The sequence below is a fragment of the Anomalospiza imberbis genome, chromosome 11 (genome assembly GCF_031753505.1).
Source record: "Anomalospiza imberbis isolate Cuckoo-Finch-1a 21T00152 chromosome 11, ASM3175350v1, whole genome shotgun sequence".
NCBI lineage: Eukaryota > Metazoa > Chordata > Aves > Passeriformes > Viduidae > Anomalospiza > Anomalospiza imberbis.
The window spans coordinates 973,636-997,073 of record NC_089691.1 but is presented as its reverse complement, the minus strand read 5'-3'; the positions used below and the strand labels follow the sequence as shown (position 1 = coordinate 997,073).

Genomic DNA, 23,438 nt, shown 5'->3' with positions numbered 1-23,438 from the left:
CTCTAAGTGAGGGAGCAATAACAGCAAAATGCAAGCAGGAGAATTGCTCAGAAATGATCCACATCACTCTTAATCTTAGATCTTATTGAATAACAAATCATTTTCATGAAATTCCAGACAGTCTGTGAAGAAAATGGGATTTTAATATCACCAGATGAAATATTCACAGTAAGCACTGCTTACTCAAGTGTGGTGGAAGCTAATTTGATTAATTAATGTCAGCATCAAAAGGGGCATTTCAAGGCAATCTTTTTCCTACAGGAAATTAAAAAATTTATATTTGTCAGTGGAAGCAGTGAGTTTAAACATTGGCAAGGGACATTTATAATCTCTGTTGAAGTCGGGATCTGATGGTGAGGGTGGTGGTGCACTGGAACAGGTTTCTTTCAAGGAGTGTGCACTGTCTCTATGTGAATGCCTGCTTGTTTTTAAGGATATTTCTTTCTGGAATGACAAAAGTACAGAGTGTGAGCAAGGACTGAATGATCTCTGACGGTTTATTCCAGCCCTATTTTCAGTGTAACACTGCATGTATTGCAGCCTGGTGCTGATGTGGGAGCTACAGCACACTTCATCTCAGCATCCCCGGAATGAGAGAAATGTTGTTTCATTTCAGGAGCTGTTCTAATGGAGTTCTGTTTTTCCCTTTTGGCTGCCCCGTGCTGCTGTAGATTTGGATGAGTGCCTCACAGGTGCTCAGGCTTGTTCCAGCGGACAATTATGTGAGAACACACTGGGATCATTCTCCTGTGTCAGCCACAGTGGGATGTGTGCAGAGGGCTTTATTCTCAACAGGCATAGGAAATGTGTTGGTAAGATGAGAAACACACGCCGTTCCCCTCAGCATCACAGCTCTCCATGCTCTGCAGCACCTCCCCACCATCCGTGCTCCAGGCCCCTGGTCATCCCTGCATCCGACATCTCAGAGCCACTCGGCACGAACACGTGTGCACCATTTGCTCAGCCCTTCACCTCATGAGCTGTGTGCTGTTTGGTTTTTCCCCAGCCATCTCAGGGTGCGGATAACCTAGAGCAGGAGCCCCGAGCCCACAGGTGTGGTGAGCACAGCAGCTCTGGTGGCTGCAGACTGATTTTGGGGATCAGAGCAGCTGATCTCTCTGTTCAGTTCAATACTGCCAAGTTCTAGACACCACCAAACAATAAAACTTGAGAAATACAGCTCAAGAATCCGCGTGAGTCCGGCACTGGAAAAGATCCATTCCAAAGGGAGGGCATTTTAAAATTCACATGAGTCCTTTGTTGATTCTGGCATAAATTTCTTTGTGTCAAAGTCAAGGATGCATCATAATTCTGCTGGATCATCCCTGCTGTTTGACTTCATTTAAGAAACCAATCAATTTTTACAAGTGTATTTATGAGGATTTAGTTTGCTTCCAGCAGCCAGGACCTCAGCTTATCTGAAATAGTTTCTTTTTTGGGTACTTTTCTAAAGGCTGGGTTAGGAGGCAGCAGCAGCATTGCCTGGATAAATGGAGCACCTGGAGACCTCCAGTCATCCATGAAAGCATCAGTGCCCATGACTGTAACATCCTGTGTGAATGTAGTGCTCTCTTCCACCCTGTCCTCCTCCCTACATTTATAACACTGTTTTTCTGACCACCACAGCTTCAGTTTTGTTCCTGTCTTTAAAGCTCTAAGATCCTATTTGGTTAATAAGCAGCATGTGGCATTTGGGCATGAGCAGGAAAACTTCTGCAGTGTCAGAGTCCAGAGAAGAGCTATGATTTACCACCTTTTGGGTGTTCCTGTAATTGTTGACACTGGATTTTTATTTTTAGTTGTTATTATGGATTTTGAAATCAGAGGTACTGGTAAGAATGGGAAATGAATGAAATTATTTGGTTTCAATGAAATGGCTGAGAGAGCAGCACTGGAAGGAAGGAGGAGGCCTTTATGTGACAGCTCAGCCTGAGCTGAAGCTGGTGCTGGAGGTGCCCAGGGTGAGCCCAGAGCCTGCTGCAGGCACCACACTCCTGCCTGGGAGCCTGGCAGCTCCAGGAGTGGACCCCTCCTCCAGCTCTGCTCCTGACTCTTGCCACTGAACCCCCTGATGTTTTCCCTGGACTGTGCAGGAAGGATGAATCTGTCCTTTTTCACCTCTTCCAGGAGTGTTCTGAAACCAAGCCAGTGCCTGTGTGTCTGCAGCTTTGGCAGGAGCTGCTGTGGCAGGTGCCAAGTGCTTCCTTTGACTCACGTTCTCCCTCTGCCCCTTGACATTAGAACAGTTTTATTATGGCTGATACCAGATAAACCTCAGGCACTGCTCATGAAAGCAAAGACACAACTCCCATTCGTGAAGCCCTTCTCCCTCCCTGAACACCAGACTTCTGTGTTCCTCTAATGCAGGGCAGTTTTTACAGGTATCCCTTTAAATAACCTAAAAAACTTGGGAAATGCTCTTCCTTTCTCCCATCCAGCTCTGCTCTGTGTGTGGTGCCACCAGAACATTTGCCGTGTGTAACATTTTTTCCTACTTTTGTAGTTCAAAGGGAAAGCCACAGGCATACACTGTGGTTTGTGTTTTGCTCTCTGCCTCGTTCTCCTGGGGTATCCTTTTCCAGCCTAACAGCTTCTGTTCTCCACCTTGAGCTGTCCCAAACACCAGGAGAAAACCTTTGCTAATGAGTTTGCAAATTCTTGTTGGTTTAACAGGGTTCCTCTTTGCATGTTTTAGGGACAGGAGGAAGAATCTTTGCACAGCCACAAAGCAGCTGATAATCTTTGATCTGTGCAGTTTCCTTTGGTCAGAGGTGGGGGATTAACTCCAGGTGCATTCAGGAGCAGACACCCAGGATTCCCAAAAGCCAGCCATACACAGAGGGGAGTCCCCAGCTGTTTAAACAGCTCTCACACGGCTCCTCTGTGTGTCTTTGGGAGCAGACACTGAAATGCCTTTGGGCTGGAAGCTCCATGTTCTCCAGAGATAAGAGCCAGGCTGCGTGATGCTTTTCTGGTGACTTTCAGGCAAAGTCATTCCCACCACCCACTGCACACTGACAGCTCTGCTCCTGTCTTTGCTACTCCCACCTCAGTTCCTCCTGACAGGGAGCAGGACATGGTCTCTTTATTCCTGGACCCACCAGGTGGGTGGTTGCAAAATAACAAAGTGCCTGCATTGTACAGATGTGTCCCATAAAACAAACAGAGCTGCGGTCATTTGAAGAGGAAAAAATAATGAGAAACTGCAGATGCAGCACAAGAAAAGTCTGCATTTCACTTTTTTAATAGAAGGTGCATCAAATTGAGTTTTTGATGTCAAAGTGCGTATTGAAATAAATGGCAGTAGGTAAAATGTTGATGGCAGAAATGCCAGCTCTTGGGTGCAGCAGTTGTGCTCAGGGATCGTGTGTGTGTGTGTGTCACTGTTTCCAGCAACAGTTCTGCAGGAAAAAAAAGAGTTATTACATGATTACATTTCATTCTGTTTTGCTGACATAAAAGTGAGGAATGTTGCTGACACACACACAGACTAAATTCTTCAAAAATTAACTGTGTGACTTGTTTTCAGTATAGTACTGAGTTATTTTTCCTCTTTTCCCTGTTTTTTAAATAAAATATCATCTTAACCTCCCTCACAGCCTTAATTGGGTTGGATGAATACCACAGCTGGTCCAGAGTTGGAATTAACTGTGTTTGAGACAGAAAACATAACTCCTGTTATTCCTAGTGCTCTGTCAAGCATCTTACTGACTTGTGGAGTTGGCTTCCAGGACTGGAGGGAGAGAGGTCATGGGCACTCTGGATTCTAGGGTAAATTTAGGAATTCGTTTAGAAAAATGAACAAAACTGGGCATGTTTGCATGATAAACTGACCAGGGGACTGTGGTGGGCTGGCAGCTGGCCTGATGGCACAGCCAGATATTCCTGCCCTAGCTCTGGACAGGCAGAGCAGAGCTTTGCTTGGCCGTGGCTCAGGGTTTAAGCCTTGCAGCTCAGCCCAGCTCACACTCAGCCTGTAGAGCTTGTCAGTGTCTCATGTGCACAAAACTTCCATTGAAAGCAAGAATTCTGCATTGTAATCTGCCAGTTTCCATCATTTTAATGTTCTCAAATGTCTTCCGGGCAGTTCTGCATATTTTTTCAAGCACTCAGAGTTTTGAAAATTGAATCAAAAATATAGACAAAACATGAAATCATATTAGATTTTTTTTTCTCTCTGTGAAATCACCACCTTTTTAAATGCCTGTTACTTAATATTCCACCTGCTGATCAAGTGGAATCTCTCCTACCCCCTTTGGATCATATGTCAGACAAACATACTTTCTCTTTTGACATCATGCTGGACTGACTCAAGCTCATGAGCTGCAGTGTGATGCTGTCATTTTGTTTATGTGAGAGCTGTTTTGTGGTTTGCAAGAGCAGATACTCTCAGATCTGTGGTACTGCCAGCAGAAAGTCTTGCAGTGCTTTGGATGCTGTTAAGTGGCCATCCATTGCTGGTTTTCTCTAAAATAAATTTAAAAGAAAAATCAAAATCATTAAAGAACTGAGTTTAAGTAGGTGAGAGAGATCTACCACAGCACCTTGTATTCATCTCCCAGCATGTGAGGGGGGTTTTGCTACCCCCACAAGATCACTTGTGAAAATACTCTACTTCACTTGTGATAATACTAATTAATAGAAACTGGGAAAGTGCACAGACATTAGGGAGACATAACCCTGTAGGAGCTTTGGGGCAGGCAAGGACCTGCCCGTCAGTGGAGGAGCTCAGACTTTGTGCGGAACAGGTAGAAAGAGGTCCAGGTGATGGCCAGGACCTTGCTGTGGATTAACCAACTGCTTTGGAAAGCAAGCCCAGAGCACGTGGAGAGTGGCAATGGCAATGGAGAGAGGGAAAAAAAAAAAAAAAAACAAACAGGAAAATAGGAGTAAGTGAGAAGTGGAATGTAACCAAGCTAATTCAGGTCTTGCAAAACTCAGTGCACATCACCAGTTACCTGAACCCACCAGGAACTGAAGGGTTTTGGTGCTTCTCCTCATTTCTTTGCTAGAAAACCAGCTGTCACATTTTTAAATACAAAAATCTTTTTAAATGGCTTTTCCTGTTCTATGCTCCACAGGGGAAGTCATATATCTGATGTACTTATCTGAGAAGGAGGTTCTACAGCCAAAATGAAAATCTGATTTAAACAATACTTGCTTTATTGTGTAGTATGAAAACAGCTTAATGCACCGAGCAGCCAGCGGACTGGTAATGCTTCTGGTCACATTTGGCTTTTGTTAGCTCTAGCAGTTCTTAGCTTTATACAGAACTGGGAATGTGTGAGGTTTTGTGGAGGTTGGCAAGGAAATTTTTCTTCCCAGTCTCTGCCCCTTTTTGTTGCTTCTCAGTATTTGCTCATCATGCTATTCCAGCTTTCATTATTAACATAAGCAAAACCTGAATTTTATATTATTTCATCCAGGCCTATCAAAACGTGTAATTTTAAAGGTGTTTCATATTCCTTCCTTAATTGTCCCATGCTCTGCAATCTTGTGTTCAAGTGGTTTCTTAAAAAGAACTTTTTCACTACTCCACTTGCTGAAATCAAATCTCTTTAAAGCTCTAAATACAAATTTACAAACTTGATTGAGCTGTCTCCATGAGTTCCTGCATATCCAGTCCCAGTGATGTATTCCTTAGGTGCCAGCATGATCCAGCTCAGCAGGCAGTCTCAGCTCCCATCCCTGGGGCAGTGCCACCCCGGCAGCCCCTGGCAGCCTGGCCCGTGGCAGCAGGGCTGCTCAGTGGCCTGGGCTGTGGAGGTCTGGTGAGGAGCAATGGGCATTAATCCCTTTCTCATTCCCATGTCCAGAAGTTCCCATCCGTTCACCATCTCATCAATCCTTTGCCGTTCCTCAGTTCTGTCCATCCCTGCCCCCAGTGCCTGCACCATCCCCTTGGTGTTTGGGAAGAGGGGAGGAGGAGGAAATCCCCCTGTGATTTGTGTCTCTTCAATCACTCTGTGCTAACTAAAGACCCTGGACTAAAAACATCTTCCATCAGAGCACTGTAACAAAGCCTGTGTCGAGTGCCCTTCATTTGAGCTTTCTGCTCCTTCCAGAAGAGCAGGAGGAGGGAGATGCCTTGGCACCCTGTGGCACTGATTTGTTCCCTCTTTCTCACAGACATCAACGAGTGTGTGACAGAGAGACACACCTGCCAGAGGAGAGAGCACTGTGTCAACACCATGGGGTCCTTCCGCTGCCTGCAGGAGCTGAGCTGCCAGCCCGGCCACGAGCTGAAGGACGGCGAGTGTGTGGGTAAGGAAAGTGTTCTCAGCTCTCACACAGAGGGAAGGGAAGGGCTTGTGGAGCATTCTAGTGTTGCTGCTCTGTGATACCAGTGCTGCAGATCATCATGGAAGTGTTGGGCTTTGCAAGCTCCTCCTGCACATTCACTCATTTTAAATGGTTTCCAGGGATAACTATAAATTACTTACAACACGGCTGAAACTTTCTGAATTAGGATTTGACATCTCCCTGATGGAGGAATCCCCCTCAGCTCCTCTGCCTGGCTCAGCTGATGCTGTTTGCTGGCAATTGCAGCAAAAATTCCCAGCCTGAATGGATCACGGGGCTGACAGCCCTGTCCTTCCTGTGTTCAGAATCCTTGTCAGCAGTTACTTACATTTCACATTTACATGTAACCATTTGGAATGGGTTAAGAAGTTATTCTTCATCCTCCTTGTCCGTGTCTAACAAAGAAGGGAACATCAGTCCTCACAGCAGCTCAGGAGTGTGCAAAGACACACGTGCCCTGCTTTCAGGGCAAAACACACCGTTATTTACACCTACAAGTTTTACAGTGTCCTGACAGCTGCAATAAGAGATGCCTAAGGAAAGAGCTTAGCTTTTGACATAGAACATAAAGTTATAAAATAGAAATTATCAGAAATCTCCCTTTATAAACAGCTGTCATAAATAAAGCTTGGTTTACTTGAAGAGGCTGTTTTGTGAATGTCTTGTTCTGTTGTCTGATTCTAGAGTATTTCTAACATTTAATACTAATCTAATTTACTTTCTAGTCTTGAAATTAGATTATAGAGGATTATAATATTTACAAACTGTTTTACAGTAACCTGTAAAAAATTGCAGATATTTTGGTATTTGTGGGTTGCAAGAGATGCTGTGAATGGGGTGGTAGGGGCCTGAATCAAATTTGCTGCAGAACCTGACAAATCCTTAAGTGATGTCCAAGAGCACACACACTTAACCCTCAGATTTCCCATTGGTAACACGTGTCTGTTGAAATAATACCTCCTAATTTCCTTTCTGGAGGTTAGCTGGCCATGAAGGCCACTGAAAGGTAGAGCTGAACTCACCCCAGTGTGGTGTTTTGGTGTGCTGAACAGATATCGATGAGTGTGAGAGAGGAACTCACAGCTGCAAGGTGAACTTTGTTTGTCAGAACACAGAGGGCTCCTTCTACTGCGAGTCAAAGCAGCGCTGCATGGATGGGTTCCTGCAAGACCCTGAGGGCAACTGTGTGGGTGAGTGTGAGCAGCAGAGTCTGTGCCCTGTGCTGCAGCTCCTGGGCCTCTCAGGAGCTGTGCACTGACCCCTTGGATATGGAGTTTTCTGCAAACCCTGCTGTGAGCTTAATGCCAACACTGCTGTGCATTTAAAAATGCAAATACTTGCATGTTGAATTTGGAACTATCCCCACAGCAGACCTGCATCAGCCTTATCTTTGTAGCACAAGAAATTTAAGTGAAGAAAGAAACGTGACAGTTGGAAGAGAGCAGGCCAGAAGGGTTAAATAGCATCTCTCACTGCTCTATTCATGTTCTTCACCAGATATCAATGAATGCACGTCTCTCCCTGAGCCCTGTAAGCCAGGATTCAACTGCATCAACACCGTGGGGTCCTACACGTGCCAGAGGAACATGCTGAGCTGCAGCAGAGGGTACCACTCCAACGAGGAGGGCACGCGCTGCGTCGGTGAGGGCATCCTGGGGCTGGGTGGGGGGCTCTCCCAGGGAAAAAGCAATTTCACTTCCAAAGAGATGTTTGGAGTTACTTCCAGATTCCTAAATGTGTTTGAGGAATGGGAATTTGCTGTCCCTACAGCTCTGGGATTTGTTTGTGCTGCAGGATCCTGATGTCTCATTGCTCCATGGAGTTTCTCTTGGTGTGCTCAGCAACTGATTTTGGCTGTAGATGGGATTCACTGGCTTCCACTTTGGAGAGAGTGTGTTTTAGTTACTTTTTAAACTCATCCTGTCAGTCAAGACCACAATGTCTCGGTGGTTTTTGTAGTACATCCTTGAAAGTGATCTGCAGCAAATGGGGAGTGCTGGGTTTGGGGGCTCACAAGAGTAGCACCAAGTGGATGTTCTTTGTAGGGATATTCTGTTCATGGTGTTCCCCATTACATCCACTTGTGAGGGTGTTTAGGATAGATTCTCACTGTGTGAAAAGAATTCTGAGGAGAATGAGTATATGAAATATTCATATGGCATGCAGCTTGATCCTGATTTGTATTTGTTCCAGTGTATTTAGGGAGTTACTGACTCAGAATAGCAGATTTCAGTGCTTGTTAGCATTTGTTTGTAAATGAGCACATGATGCACCAAGGGCTGGGAAGCTCAGTCCCTGGTGCCCAAGGCAAGGCTGGCTGGGTGTTCTCCAATTCCTTGTGTTCCAAGTTACATAAGATAGGAAATCCTAAAATGACAGTGGGGGAAAAGAAAAGAAGAAATTACAAAGCAGCAGTTTGCTTAGTAGTGATACCCCAGTGATTTTTACCTACCTTCCCTTGGAATAAAGGAAGGATAACAGATTCATAAAATGTGCTTTGGTACAGCTAGACCCCATTTCCACAGATATTTCTGCATTCACCTTTTTGCTCTTCATTATCCTCTACCTCCCCTCATGGTTTTACCCCCTGGACTATCCAGACCATGCGTGGCCAGTGGAAAGGTGGAGAAGATTTGGAAGTAGCGGATTTGGAAGGAACCGTTTATGTGTGCAACTGAGGAAATTGAGAAGCTTCCAAATACTGTGTTTTGTAAGTTCAGGGCAAAGCAGCGCTTCTTTGTTGTCCTGTTACAGCCTGGGATATTTCAGTTCTTAAAAAAGAAGCTCCAAAAGTCCTGTCCCTCTCAGTTCTGTGCAGACACAGTTCTGCAGCTGCTTTTGATCAGTCCTTTCTCAGACAGGCCACCTGGGCTGGGTGTGGTTGCACCACCTGGTGTGTAGTTACCCAGATGTTGTTTTTAGGGGGACCACCATGGCAGAGTCTCCCTGAATGCCATTTTTCCCACAAGGCAGCAGTCAGCCCTGAGCAGCACAGCCATCCTGGCGGCAGTGCCAGCAGCCTTTGCCCTGCATGCCCCGCAAATGAGGACAGGGGTGCAGTCCCCATCCCTGGACGTGGCCAAAAAAACATGTGGATGTGGCACTTGGGGACATGACTTAGTGGTGAACATGGTGGTGAACAGCTGGATCAACTGTTTGACTCGGTGATCTTGGAGGCCTTTTGCAGCCTTAATGATTCTGTGATTCTGTAATAGCTGGGGCAAGTTATGTTCCTAAATTTCAAACTGATGGTACAGAAAGAATCCAGCTTTTCTTCCCAGCTATTCCTAAAAAAAAGTGACTCTGTGTAAATCCAGGAGCGAGGAGGAATTGCCATTAATCCTCCAGCATCTCTGCTCTAGAGCACAGTGAGATAACACAATGCACTGTAATTCCTGATGGCCTTCAGTCTCTGCTTTACACTACTCACAAGGCTCTTCAGGAGCAGGCATAAGGAGGCTTCTCTAGCGTAATTTAGGAAAAACATAATTGATGTCAATTGGTGATTTCTCTGACTTTCCTGTGTGCACTCTGTCCCTACTGCTGGTCTGTGTTGTTTGGATTTTTTGAATGGCTTTTTTAAAGTAGGTAGAGAGCACAGAGAAGAAAGAAGAGAAGCATATGGTCCTAATTTCCTCTCTCTGTGATAAAGACTAGTGTCTGTGAGGCATTACAATAGCTAATTAGATCCCTGAATCAGATTTATTCATTTCACAGTAGTAAAAACATCATCTGCACGTGTTTCTTCAGCAGAACAACACTTGTAGGGTTATCTCCTCTGTTTAGAGAATTCATCTGTCTTGAAAATGTTCAGATTTTCTGATTTAGCAAATGAGTTATTAAAACCTGCCTCTTAGATTTAGCTGAAAACTGCTGTAATTGTGAAATATGGCAGAGTTATGATGGTGTAATGCCCTAGAACTAATTAAAGTCTGAATGCAATGGAATACAGAATTTTGGACAAACTAGCAAAATGCACACATGAATTCATTACTAATAAAGCTGCTACTTTACAAATTATCTGCCTTAGAGATGCCTTGTTTTTGCTGCTACCTCTGATTAAAAGAAAACGAGGACTCTGTTCCAGCAGAAATCTCAGTTCCTGTCAGGAGTTCCTGCATGGTGAAGGGCATTCCCTGCCACCCCTGACCCCAGTGCCAGCAGGGACTGTGTGGGTGCTGCCTCTCCAAGGCTGTTTGATGGAGAACTGCCCAGGAGCCCTCTGAAATGATTCAGTGCTCAAATTTATGACTTCAAATAGGGCAGTATGGTGACTTTGCAGCCTTAGAGATCCATCCTGATGATTATTACATATGGGCTTAGAAGCTCTGTGTGATCTCCTCACTCAACTCATCTGGGAGGAGCTGGCTAATAAATGAGGAATGGGAACGGTGGAATAGCCCAGAAGATATAAACTGTAAAAACCAAAATAACAAAACGTGGCACAGGGTACAGAGGCTAGATTCCAAAGACCTCTGGGCGGGGCAGGTATAGGGGGACAAGGTCCAGTCACAGAAGTGAACAGAGCTTTTATGAGCTAGGCATGGAGCCAGCTGGAAACAAGAACTGGAAACTTGACCAAAGAGAGGATAGTCCCATTAGCATGCTACGAATTCCCATGACCCCACTCTTCCCACCGTGGCCTGGTCAGGTGCTCCCCCCCTCAGTACCCTGCCTGCCATGGTTCGTGGCCAAAGCCCTCTGCAGATGCATCTGAAGCAGGAGTCCCAGTTGGACGAGATTCCACAATTACATGGGCAGGGATATGGGTTGTAAAAGTAGTTGAAGATGTGAACAATAGGAAAAAAGCAGGATCTGTTTGCTTAGGAAGTGGCAGAGCTTGGAATACTTGAAGAAATGCACAATTGTGAGGGTTAATCAGACTTTTTGATGCTTCTTGTCACAGATGGTAAGAGGGTTTTGTTAGATGCTGATGAGCTATTTAGTCATGTTGCAAGTCTTGTAAATCAGCCTGTATTGAAAACTCTCATCTTCCTCCAAGGATGTTTGAATGAGATTGGAAATATTGTGTGTGAGTGGAGAAGCACATAATTTGTTGGTATTGGATTTTGGATGAGAGGCTGTGGGGAATATCAAAATGGGAGCTGATTGAGAAAAGAAAAAAAATCAGCATTGGGAAAGAGCAAAAGGTAGACAGCAGGAGCAGACTGAGAGGGCAGGTGGAGATGAAAATAGCAGTTGCTTTAATTGAAGGGATGAGCAGAATTTCTGGCTGGTTCTTGTTTTGCTTTAAATGGCTTGGTGTGACTCACAGAACGGCAGAACATCAGAATGGGGAGTTTAAATGTCATGGTTTGATCAGAATCAAAGTGTGTTTACACTAAAATGCAGAATATACTGGGAGAGCCCCATTGCAAGTCCAGTTACCATTTTCACTTTGAAGGTAAGGCTCTGCTTTTCCCGAGTTTGACTCAACTGCCTCTGAGAAGGGCACAGAGGGAGAAGCTGGAGGTATTTCTCCTGTCCAGTTTCTAATCTGGCTGTTAAATGGACCTTTTTGTGTCTCTTTATAAACACTGATTTTAAGCAAACTGTACCGATGCTGATGCCCTGTCTGGCTCTGCAGATGTGGACGAGTGCCAGACTGGGGTGCACCGGTGTGGAGAGGGGCAGCTGTGCCACAACCTGCCCGGGGGCTATCGCTGTGACTGCAAGATGGGCTATCAGTACGACGCCTTCAGCCGCAGCTGCATCGGTACGTGGGGCACAGGAGGGGCTGGCAGCTCTCCCTGACTGAGCCCTGGGCTCCCAGGCAGTGCTCAGCACCCCTGCAGTCCGAGTTGTGCAGTGCAGTGCCTCAGAAGAGGGTGGCATCACCTCCAGAGCTGGGCTGGGCAGCACATCCAGGGCTCTGTCACTCCAGGCTGGGATTTGGGACCAGGTGCCCTTGGCTTGCCGTAGCTGCAGGTTATCACTTAAACCGTCTGCAGAGTGCTTCCCTGTGGGTTATGCTTCTGCTCCTGTGGGAATTTGTCTGTCCGAAGGTTCCACCAATGCCCTTCCAAGAGCCATGACACACACTTTGTCTTTGGTCCCTCCCGTGCAGCAATTAGAGCTCGGAGTCACACAGCCTCAAACCTGAGGTTGCAGCATTTCATGCTCTGCAAATTAATGTCTGACACTTTAAAAAATACCCTCCTGCACCCTGCTTGCTCGTGTCCCTCAGCTGATTGTGCATTTGCTTGTTGTGCTGGCAGACATAAACGAGTGCTGGAACTACCCCGGGCGCCTGTGCCAGCACACGTGTGAGAACACCCCCGGCTCCTACCACTGCACCTGCTCCTCCGGCTTCCGCCTCTCCTACGACGGCAAGCACTGCGAAGGTACCAGGCTTCTCCTCCATGAGGAAGGAACTGCTGTGGGAATTAGGAGATTTAGGAGAAGGCCTTGAGGTGAAATATAAAGGCAGTAACCTTTGTGTGTTCAAATTTGCAGACAGCCAAACACTGGAATTGTCAGATGAGCATCAACAAGTTCCTCCTCTCTCTTCCTTTCCCCATGTATTCTTTGCTTTCCTTTCAGATGACAGGAGAATAGAACAAAGTTAAAACAGGAAACCATTCAAATTTTGATAAAGATGAAACTTGGTAGTGACAAAACTTACAAAAAACGAGTTTGAATTGAATGGAAAATTTTTGAGTTCTCCATGATTTTTTTAAGGCAACAATTACGTATCTTAGTGAACTGAAACCTATGAAGTCTGAAACAAATGTCTCCTTGAGTGTGTTTCTATTGGCATATGGAGAAATGAAATTCAGGTGCAACAGACATGCTCCGGCTTCTTGGCATTCTGCCTAGGGAGCAGAAAAATAGGGCCAAATCAGCCTTCCTTGGTCACTGTGACTGGAAGGTAAAGGTTTTTGGGGATGGGAAGGGGTGGAAGACACTGTTCTGAAGCACTGTGGCCATCTCTGTGGGTTTGTTTTTGGATGCAGATGTGAACGAATGTGATAACAGTCCCTGCAGCCAGGAGTGTGCCAATGTTTATGGTTCCTACCAGTGCTACTGCAGGCAAGGCTTTCAGCTGGCAGAAGATGGACATTCCTGTAAAGGTAAGGTCAGGCTACCTCACCAGGTTAGGGGTGTGTGTTTATTCTCTGGAGCAGGAAGAGCTCTCTGACCCTCAGCACCCCTGATGCTGCAGGTGATGCCTGAGTATGGTTGTGAGCTACAGCTGCCACAGAGGCTGCAAAAGGTCACTCTGCTACTGCGCGGTGCAGTTCAGTGGGTGGAGCACACCTGTGGGACTGCACAGCCAGGGAGGTTCTTGTAATGGTTTCATGGGGCCAGAGGTTACGACTGAAGAAACGAGGTGGGAAGATACTCCTGTATTGCATCAATGAACACCTGCACTGCTGAGTGAAGGTTTGCTCTGACTGCTGCTTGTGGTGAATGGGGAGCTGAGTGATCAGAATGAAGAAAGGAAGGGTTTTACCTCTTTAGCAGAAGTTACCAGCACTGACATACTGGAGAGTCTCTGCTTAAGGAATGGTGAAGAAGCCAACACCCTTCCTAGCACAGGGAAGCCTGGCAATAAATCCTAGAAAAATTCATTGCTGAAAGGGTAGTGAGGCCCTGGCACAGGTTGCCTAGAGAGATTTCCCATCCCTGGACTGTTCAAAGCCAGGTTCAGCGTGGTCTTGTGGAAGGTCTTTTGGCACACCCCATGGCAGGGGGTGGAATGAGCTTTAAGCTCCCTTCCATCCTAAACCAGTCTGTGATTATGTGATTCTCTCAATTACAGAAGCACCAGAGAGAGAGAGTACTTCAAACTCAGACATGCCCCACCCTCATTATTCCTTCCCATGAGTGTATGCTACTTTGCAGCCAGTATTTCTGGGAGCAGGCTGGTGTTCAGCATTTCAGAAAGCACCAGAGCAATGCCATACCTCCATGGTTGTGCTCACGTTTAGCAATATATTATAAATAAATGTGTCATCTGGGAGTTTCCTGGTGTCCTGCAGCCTGCCTTTGCAAATCTGTGTTTTGTTTTGTTTTGTTTTGTTTTGTTTTGTTTTGTTTGTTTTGTTTTGTTTGCTGGGGGTGTGACTGTGCTCTTTGCACAGATATTGACGAGTGCACGCAGAGCGCCGGCATCCTCTGCACCTTCCGCTGTGTCAACGTCCCCGGCAGCTACCAGTGCGCCTGTCCTGAGCAGGGCTACACCATGGCAGCCAACGGCAGGACCTGCAGAGGTAACAGCAGCTCAGATCGGGTCATTCACACCCTGGGAAAGAGCTCAGCCATTACAGTTGCTCAGTCAAGTCTCCATGTTTTGTATCAGTCACTGTTCAGAAGTCAGTCTTTGACAAAGTTGCCAAATACTGGTATCTGCAAAGTCAGTTTTCCTGTGCTAGAAGAAAGTGCTATGGCAACTCAGCTGTCAGTGTGAGCTAATTGCTTCAATGAATTCCCAAGGAGCCCACTTCATCCTTCAAACTGAGGCACTTGCTGATTCATGTGAGCTGTGTGTGCACCTTGGCTCAGCACTCTATGGCTCGGGGTTTTAGAGGTGCCAGGTGTACAAATCTGTGGCTTCTTTATGAGTTACAGTTTTCTCCTCCAGAAAACTGAGAGATTAAATGCTGGTGCTGTAATTGGGACTTGGCCATCCAGCAGTGTCACCTAAGCTTAATCATGCTGGCATTAATAAATGTTAGTGCAATGACAAATACCTCCTGTCACACACCCCTTTTCCTCAGAATTGTCGAGATGTCTTCTGGGAGTCTGGTGGTTTTCATCTGGCGTGCAGCTGTGTGGTTCTGAGCTGAACCCCCCTTTCCAAAGGATGTGTAACCTGATGGAGGATCTGATTACCTTTAGTCCTCTGCACATTCCTGCATTCCTTACACCAACTGCCAGGCATTTCCTGCCCTGGATCTTTCCGGAACCCTTCATGTAATGAAGGATTTGGTTATGTATCTCCTGTGCTTGAATTCTGAGTGCTAATGGCAGTGAATTTTCTCTGTGCAAATCCTGAGCAACATGAGCATACTTAACCCTGACTGTGGAACAGTGAAGCCGATGAAATGCCAATTAAAATCCTTTAGAAACATTTAAAAATATTTTCAAATGTCTTTTTAAGTATGATTGCAGTAATATCCACATGCACTTAAATTCTTACGTAAAGTTCACCTTTAGAAAACGGCAGCTCCCCTGGATACATCCCCTTTTTTGGAGCTCTGCAGGTCTGTAGGTACAAGTCTGGGCAGATACTGAGGTGTGTCTGAAAATGTGGTCAAAGGAAGGCTGGGTTGGTGTTGGGTCTGTTGTTGGCTCCTCTGTGCAGGGAGATTATGTTGGTTTCCCCCAGTTAAAGATCTGGCTCCAGTTGCTCATCATCTGACCAGTTCTGAAGAGTTACTGGTGGAATGTTCCTTGTACCCTGTTTCAAAAGATTAGTTGTATCTCATGGGGTAGTGGCTCAACATACGGATCTTTTTTGCAGAAACTGCCTGTGGTATTTTGCAGCGCCGCCAAAGGGGCGCAGGGAGCGCTTTCATGACAATGATTGCAATATGGAAGAAATTTTCTTTTCACCTACGGGCACTACTGAGAACCAGCAAGGGATTTACTTGACTTTGATTCTCTCCTATTTCCTATTGTATACTTTTCTTTGCAAGACTTTTAAACCAGCCAGTTCAGTGTGTGAGATCAGTTCTCATCCCAGGGGAATGGAGGGAGTGGAAGGCTATGATTTCCCTATAAGAGTCTCTGCTCTGTGACAATTGGCAGAGCTGCAGGGCCTTACACAGTCCACATGCCTTGTCTGTTAGAATTTATTTAATTTTAAAGCCTCTGTGCATTGTCTAGACGTTTGGGAGTACACAATGTGACTGCGAGGGCTCTGCCAATGCTGCCTGCTCAGGCTGGATCCCTCTCACTGCATCTGGTTTGCAGCATTGTCAGGCCCATGGCTTGGGCTTGTGAGTATGTGCTGTTCAGGTAACCCCGTTGTTCTCTGGGCCATAAAGTTATGTCTTTGAGCTTTAAGTGCTCTTTATTGTCTTCTGTAATTACGTCTTATTATGGGGAGATACTTGTATTTAGGTTTTCTAAACTGTGTGCCTTGTTCTGAAGGGTTGTTCTAAGTTCGCATGTTCCGCATCTCCTGGATCCTGTAGGACAGCAGTGACTACTTTGCATTTGCTTTAAGTCCAGATTTATTTTAATTGCTCTGCTTTAATCCAGAACTACTTTCATGCACAGATGATACAATACTTTTGGCACAGCCCAGCTTCCTCCAGTCTCAAAAAGTCAGTGTAGATCCTGTAGGCTTTTAGCATGGCCTAATTATATCCTGGTGGGATTTGTTCATTCCTGAAAAATACTAGGAATTAATTCTTACTTTTGAACATCTTTTTCTTGTGTTTCTTAGATATTGATGAGTGTGCAATAGGAACCCACAACTGTTCAGCTGCAGAGACTTGCTACAACATCCAGGGCAGCTTCCGCTGCCTGTCCTTCGAGTGCCCTTCCAACTACAGGAAGGTGTCTGACATGTGAGTATGGCCTTGGGGCAGCACTAGAGCCACCCCAGTGCCTCTGGTGCTATGTGGTGCTTAGTTTGTGGGTAGGCGTGGGTGCTCACAGCTCTGAGAAGCTGCTTTGGCACCTGGAGCTCATAGACCTTCCCTGTGCAGAGTTTCTGTCTGGTTATCCTTCATTCTCCCAAGCCTTAGAGCCTCTGTTTGCCCTCCAGCTGCTGCTGGAACAGCAGAGATCAGAGCCTGCAGCTCGTCTTGCAGCTCTGAAATGCCTCTGTTTATAATTAAGTTTTAAAGTACGATCTTCTGTGCTGTTTGTATTAGAGCAGGAGCAGCCAGGCTGCTCAGTGCTCCACTTTGACAGTGGGTTTGGGGCTCCCTGTTTAATAATCAGATTGCAGTTCCTCAGGGGGTGTTGAAGGGGAGCAGGATACTGAGCTTGCCAGGCCACAGGATTCTGGGAATGGCACATCCCCAGCTCCTCAGCAACTGTTCCTCAGGAGCCCCAAAATCTCAATACCCATTTCCTGCCTCGGTGGCTGCCAGTGCTTTGGGAACCCATATTTAGTTGCTTATGTCTTAAAACATACTTTTCCTGCCTTACAGAACTGAGCAGCTTTGCCAGTTGAGGAGTTTGTTTCCCACTCCCGTGTTTTGGGTACCTTTTCAAGGGGTCTCCTTGTTATTTTCTTGGAGCGGTGCCCCAGCCCTGCCGATGATGAGCCCCTGGCTCCCCTTCCTGGCTCTGTGCCATTCAGCCTGGCTCTGGCTGTTCCTGTGGAGCTTCCCCACACTCTCCTCGGGCTGTGATCTGTGCCTCTGGCTGTGCTGCTCTCACATTTACACACCCAGACGTGTTTGTGGGCACTGGCAGGGCAGAACAAGCAGCTGCTGATCACACACTGAGGTTTGGGACTGCTGTTGACCTGATGGGACTACCTAAAAACAGAGACCAGACAAAATTAAGAGAATAAAAAGCTTTCATATTTATTGAAGGGCCTTCAGGTACATTCAGGGCAGAAAAAGCCCCCCAGGGCCTACACACAAAATGGATTCAGATCATGGGTGTGAGTTTGTGGGCCCCACTGGGCAACTCCCTGAGGGCTCCCTTGACAGGGGGAGACCCTCCGAAGCAGTTCTTTGTCAGGAAAAGCAGACGCACAGGACTTTTTTGGTCTTCAGGTTCTGGTTTTATTGTTATCTTATCATGACTTCAGTACACTGTCTGCACCAGATTCTGCAAACAGGAAAACAGCACAAAAAGGGCTAACAGTCTCTTGTTACAAGGGCTTTTAAGTCTAATCAAAAACTAAGCTACGCAATTAAGAAATGACACCTCAATTATTTTCCTTTCTAACCCAATAAAGACCTGCAGTGCGGATTTTTCTACCCAATTACAAGATACCACCTAAACCCAAGAAGAGAGAGGAAGAAGAAGAAAGGAACTCAAGACCACACCCTATATCCTCCATCTTGAAACCATCTATAACATACTAAAAATCCTAAAACCTAAATTTCTCACCCATGTGACATACTACACTACTCTCAACAATCTCTACAATCTATTTCCCACTTTCGTGGTTTCAAGACACCTTGAGTCTTTGGAAGTTTTCTCCATGAATGAGGGTCAAAGTCAGTGCTCCCCTGGGGGCCAGGACACCTCAGAGCAGACAGAGAAATATTCCCAGTGCCCTGGGTTTCTACACATGGGCTTTTATACTTTTATAAGTTTGGTCCATTTTCATATTGGGGGTTAATCTTCCAGTTACGGCTTCAGCTAATGAAGTCATTTACCCCAAGTTTGCTCCCTGCAAAACTCACTTTTGTTTCCATCTCTCAGGGCCCAAGACAGTGAGGTGTTCTTGATTCCCAGGCCTGGAGAGGAATTGTTGTGTCTGACCACAATGGGAAAGCTGTAGCTGACACTGTATGGAGTTTAGAGTTATACACTAAGGAATTGCAGGATTACAAATACATGAAAAATATAAAAGCTAAAATCCTAAGGCATCAGTCCAATCCTTTGCAATGCCCCAAGGTGTTTATGTTTTTCCCTGCTGTTCCCTGGCCACTGAAGGTGCCTCTCTCCTCTTTCCCCAGGAGGTGTGAGCGCATCAGCTGCTTCAACTACCTGGAGTGCCAGAACACGCCGGTGCGCATCACCTACTACCAGCTCAACTTCCAGACCAACATTGTGGTGCCAGCCCACATCTTCCGCATCGGGCCCTCGCCCGCCTATGCCGGGGACAACATCGTCCTCACCATCACCAAGGGCAACGAGGAGGGCTTCTTCAGCACCCGCAGGCTCAACTCCTACACGGGCATCGTGTACCTGCAGCGCCAGGTCAAGGAGCCCAAAGACTTCCTGTTGGATGTGGAAATGAAACTCTGGCGGCAGGGAACCTACACCACTTTTCTTGCCAAAATCTACATTTTCATCACAGCTCATGCCTACTGAAGCCTGTGCTGACATGGGATTTTATTGGTGCTATGCTCTTTAACTGTTCTACCAAAGCTTAATACCGTTGAACTGGCATTTCATGTATCTAGCCTTTATATTATTTTTCTTTCGTTGCTTTAAACTTTCTTATTGGTTGTGTAAATTAAGTTAATTTTTATCTTTTTATGTTCTGTTTTCTTATGCGATTCTGTACATCATCGTCTGCCAGCGAACAAAGGAAGGGTTAGAAAGGCAGTACAGGCCTTGTGATCAATGCTGGAACCTTTTCTTAGCAATTACTTTTAGGTGTAGTCACTTCTGCAGGGTATTGCACTAGAGAAGGAAGGTGTTCATGTGGGAGTACTGGGAAAAAAAAACATGGAATGATTTCTCTTTCTGACACAAAAGTTCTGGTTTGGCCAGGCCAGAGGCCTCTCTGTGGTGTCTCTGCTGAGGTGCTGAGTCCAAGGCCGTCTGTGGACACTGATGGGGACCCCACCTCCTGCTCCCAGGTTATTTTCCTCCTTCCAACTTTCATAATATGTTGCCTTAAAATATATATAAATAAAAGGAAACTCCACCAGTGAAAAAGCCTATGGATGAATCTTGCTTTAGTAGGAATGCTCATGTGCTGAATATTTGCAAGACGAAGGACTTACCAGAATGTTTACACTTTAAAGTAAAAGCTCACATTGCCATAGTTGTTTTTAAAGGTGTTGGTGTTCCTCTGTTCCTCACTCTATAATGTGTAAGTGCAGATTTGAAGCTTTGTAATTCTTAAAGGAATGTCCAAATGGAAATAGTGAGATAATAATTATTGCTTCTTATTTTAAAGCTTGGCCATGTCCCTGAGCAATAACTTGCAGTTTTAAGTAGACAAAAAGGGGAGTTGCTTCTCTGCTTCAGGAAAATGCCTCCAGTGGTGTTGCCAAATGATGCAGAGAAAAATGCCACTGAAATTGGTTGTTTGTATTTTGCCATTTAGAAAAGAGCACAACCAAAGTTTTGAGCTCGATTTCCTCTGGTTCTTCAGGGAACTGGATGAAGTCCAAAGTTGGAGGCCAGACCTGGCAAAGCATAATATAATTGAAGTATTTATTAGAATTTAGAAATGAATATCAGAAGTTCTTTTTGGCTGTTTTCTTTTTTTGTTTTTTCCTTCCCCAAAAAAGCTCCAGTGTTGCAATTTTCTGAGCTTCCTTTGTTTCAGCTGTAATTATTCTGCAAAATGTTTTAAAGGAAAAACATAGTTACAAGATATGGGTGTTTATTTCTCTGCAGTTTAATAATCCTAGAATCCCAGGTTGGATGGGACCTCAAGGATCCAACCTTTCTTGAGAAAATAATAACCTGTTCTTTTCTACAGTCGATCTTATTTTGGTCAACGTGTACACAAAAAGAAATGGAGAAATTCAATCTTAACATGCTTTTTGTGCCATATTCAACAATTTTATTATGTTGTAAAAATTGCATCTAAAAATCTTGTAAGCATCACCTATATGGTGAGAGGTATTCACTATATTCCCATGCCAGTGTCTGCTACTTCAAGTCACTCCTTTAATTTGGATGTGCTTAAAATAAAGGGAAAATCTTTCTGTATCTGAGATCATAAAATCCCATTAGCAGGGAAAAATTATTGATGTTACCCAGCTGTAAAACAAGGACTATCTGTGAGCTTGCATACATCAAACTTCTCTTTGCTTTTTTTCTATAAAAACCGTTTAGTAAAAGATCTTCTTCCATCTTTTGTTTTCCATAGTTAACAGTTCTGTAAGCATGTAACAGGGAAGTGCCAGCTGAGAAACACATGCTTGTGCAATTTGTCATTCCAGTTAATTCCTGTCTTACAACTCCAGGCCTTCCAGATCCATCCTGCCCACGATCAGGGGTGACACATTTCTCCAAGCCCCACTGGGACATGTCAGGAGTCACCAAAACCTGGAGTTTTCCATCAGCATTAGGATTTGATTGAGCACAAATGATACCCAGGCCTCGACTGTGCTTCTTGTTAGAGAACAAATAGACAAGTCATTTGTTACCGGGAGCCCTTTTGCTGACTAAAACCAGCCACAGTCAATCATATTAAGGATCTGGCAGTTCTTAGCATCAGCTCTTCATTTTCTAGACAGGTAATTGATGAAGAAAGTTATAGGGAAGGCTTTGCATACTATTAGAAGGAAAATGCTCTGCTAGGAAGAAGGGTGTCTTCATCTGTAGTTGGGAAAGGTTGGAAAGGGTTGCTCGATGCAACTGGTCAAAGCAAGGGAAAAGATTTCAGGAGGTAATTTCACATTCTTCTGCTTCCAGATTAACCAGAGGAGGGTTTTACATTTTTCCAGCCCAAAGAGTTCTTCCTGTCAGTTCAAGGGGGAGCAGGAGCAGTCAGCACTGCACCCTTAGCTCTGCCTTGGGGCAGCACCTGTGGCTGAACTTGGGCAGCCTCAGCCCCATCCACAGGGGGGATGTGCTTTCACGTGGTGTAAGTGGTCTTGAACTGAAATTTTGGTCTCCTTCAACTGGTCCAGCTCCCAGAGGCCCAGTCCCCATCTCCAGGAATGCTCCTTCCACTTTATTTGGCTGGGTAACCTGTGTGTGTGTGTGTCTATGTGCACAGGAGGCCTCAGGGGAAAGAGTTCAGACCTGGGCTGTATCTTTTGAGTAGGCTTCATTTATTCCCTTTGCTCCTTTGTGGCCCCCCTACCCCTTGCCTGGGTGATATGAATTAAGAACAGTTACACAAGAGCTGTGCAAGCTGATAAACTCACGAGGAAGACAACAGCTGCAAACCTCATAAAGAATTACAGCTGGCTCGGGGCATCTGTATGTGTGAAACTGAGATTATTGGTGTGTTCCCCAGGATGGAAATGGCCTTGCTGTGACCTGCCTGAGCAAGGCCTGCTCTGCTCAGCTCAGCTTTACTTGCTCCTGCCTCAATAAAGTCTGACCTCTCTGCACTCTGCTTTTGTCTTCCTTGGGAGATCCAGTGATCCCAGAGACTGAGCAAGATCAAATGAGCGGTTGGAAAGAAGAAGAAATGTTCCTCTGTGTGTTTGCTGGAAATTCAAGTGGGTCTATTCCAGAAAGCGGCATCGAGTTTATTTGGACTGGAATGTACATAACAGAGTTGAAATAGCAGGACACGGGTGAGAGGGATGTTTTTACCTCGTATTTTAAATTGTTCTCTTTCTGTAGCAGGGAGGAAGTGGTTTACAATCTCTTTGTGTGCAAATACTTGTCTGTGGGTCACTGCAAGCGCTGGCCAGCCCGTGCCAGCATTCCTGTGTGAGCCTGGTGCAGGGAAAGGCATTGGATGGCTCAGCCTGGGCCTCGCTCCTTCTCCTCACACTGGGGGACCAGAGATGGGGAGGGAGCTCTTAATGGGCCTAAATTTTTACATTTCTTCCAAGATATCCCAACCAGACTTTCATTCTCTGTTATTTCTCTGTATCAGTTACTCAGTCAGTTATATCAATTATATCAGATTCAGGACAGAAATAAGTTTCAGACAGATTTTATAGTAAAAAGGTGTAATAAGGGCCATTCTGCAATATCTCTTCAACTTCAGAGCATGAGAGCTTCTTGTGCAAAGGTCCCAGTGCCTCTGTCAGCTGAAGGCATCTTGGAGAGTGAGGGCAGGGCTGAGCCCTCTCCACCCCTGTTCCCTTGTGCAGCCTCTGGCACACAAACACGTTTGGCAGACCCTGGCCGTGGGGACACACACACATTGTCCTTCTGTGTTCCTCTCTGGCTTTCTGCAGACCTGCCTCAGACCTAGGGAGATGGTTTCCCATTCATTTGCCTTTTTTTGCTTTTGTCTTTCCATTACTCCCACCCATGCCAGGGGGAAGAGAAAGTTCCAGCTGTGGAGAATTAGGATTGCAGAGTAAAAATAGATTTTGAGGTCAAATAAAAAGTGTCTTCACACTTCCAGTGTTCTCTGCATTACAGAGGCGTTCATTTTGAAGTGGCTACTGAAAAGCAGGATTTAATTATATCTGGTTTCAATGATGTGAAGCTGGAGTCACAAACTCAAACCTTTTGTCTTCTAAAGCACAGTTCTTTCTCTTGCACATTCTCTTCCCATAAGCTGAGGGTCCTGTTAGTTTGGAGTTAAAAATGACAGCATCTGCAGTGAATTTTCCCTTTTTAGCAGGGGCTGGAGAGGAAGAGGATACCATTGTGGTGCCTGC

General features: G+C 45.5%; 1 protein-coding gene across 4 annotated transcripts in view; it reads left to right on the top strand.

Moving 5' to 3' along the window:
- Nucleotides 1–20,992, top strand: part of FBLN2 (fibulin 2) — a 93,767-nt gene extending 72,775 nt beyond the window's left edge. For all 4 annotated transcript variants that reach the window (XM_068201454.1, XM_068201455.1, XM_068201456.1 and 1 more), the window contains exons 9-17: nt 6,130–6,264; nt 7,356–7,493; nt 7,801–7,944; nt 11,891–12,019; nt 12,522–12,647; nt 13,260–13,376; nt 14,391–14,519; nt 16,703–16,826; nt 18,909–20,992. In XM_068201454.1, the coding sequence (XP_068057555.1) occupies nt 6,130–6,264; nt 7,356–7,493; nt 7,801–7,944; nt 11,891–12,019; nt 12,522–12,647; nt 13,260–13,376; nt 14,391–14,519; nt 16,703–16,826; nt 18,909–19,266 (1,400 nt within the window). In that variant the 3' untranslated portion in view covers nt 19,267–20,992. The remainder of the gene's footprint in view (nt 1–6,129; nt 6,265–7,355; nt 7,494–7,800; nt 7,945–11,890; nt 12,020–12,521; nt 12,648–13,259; nt 13,377–14,390; nt 14,520–16,702; nt 16,827–18,908) is intronic.
- The last annotated feature ends 2,446 nt before the right edge of the window (nt 20,993–23,438 follow it).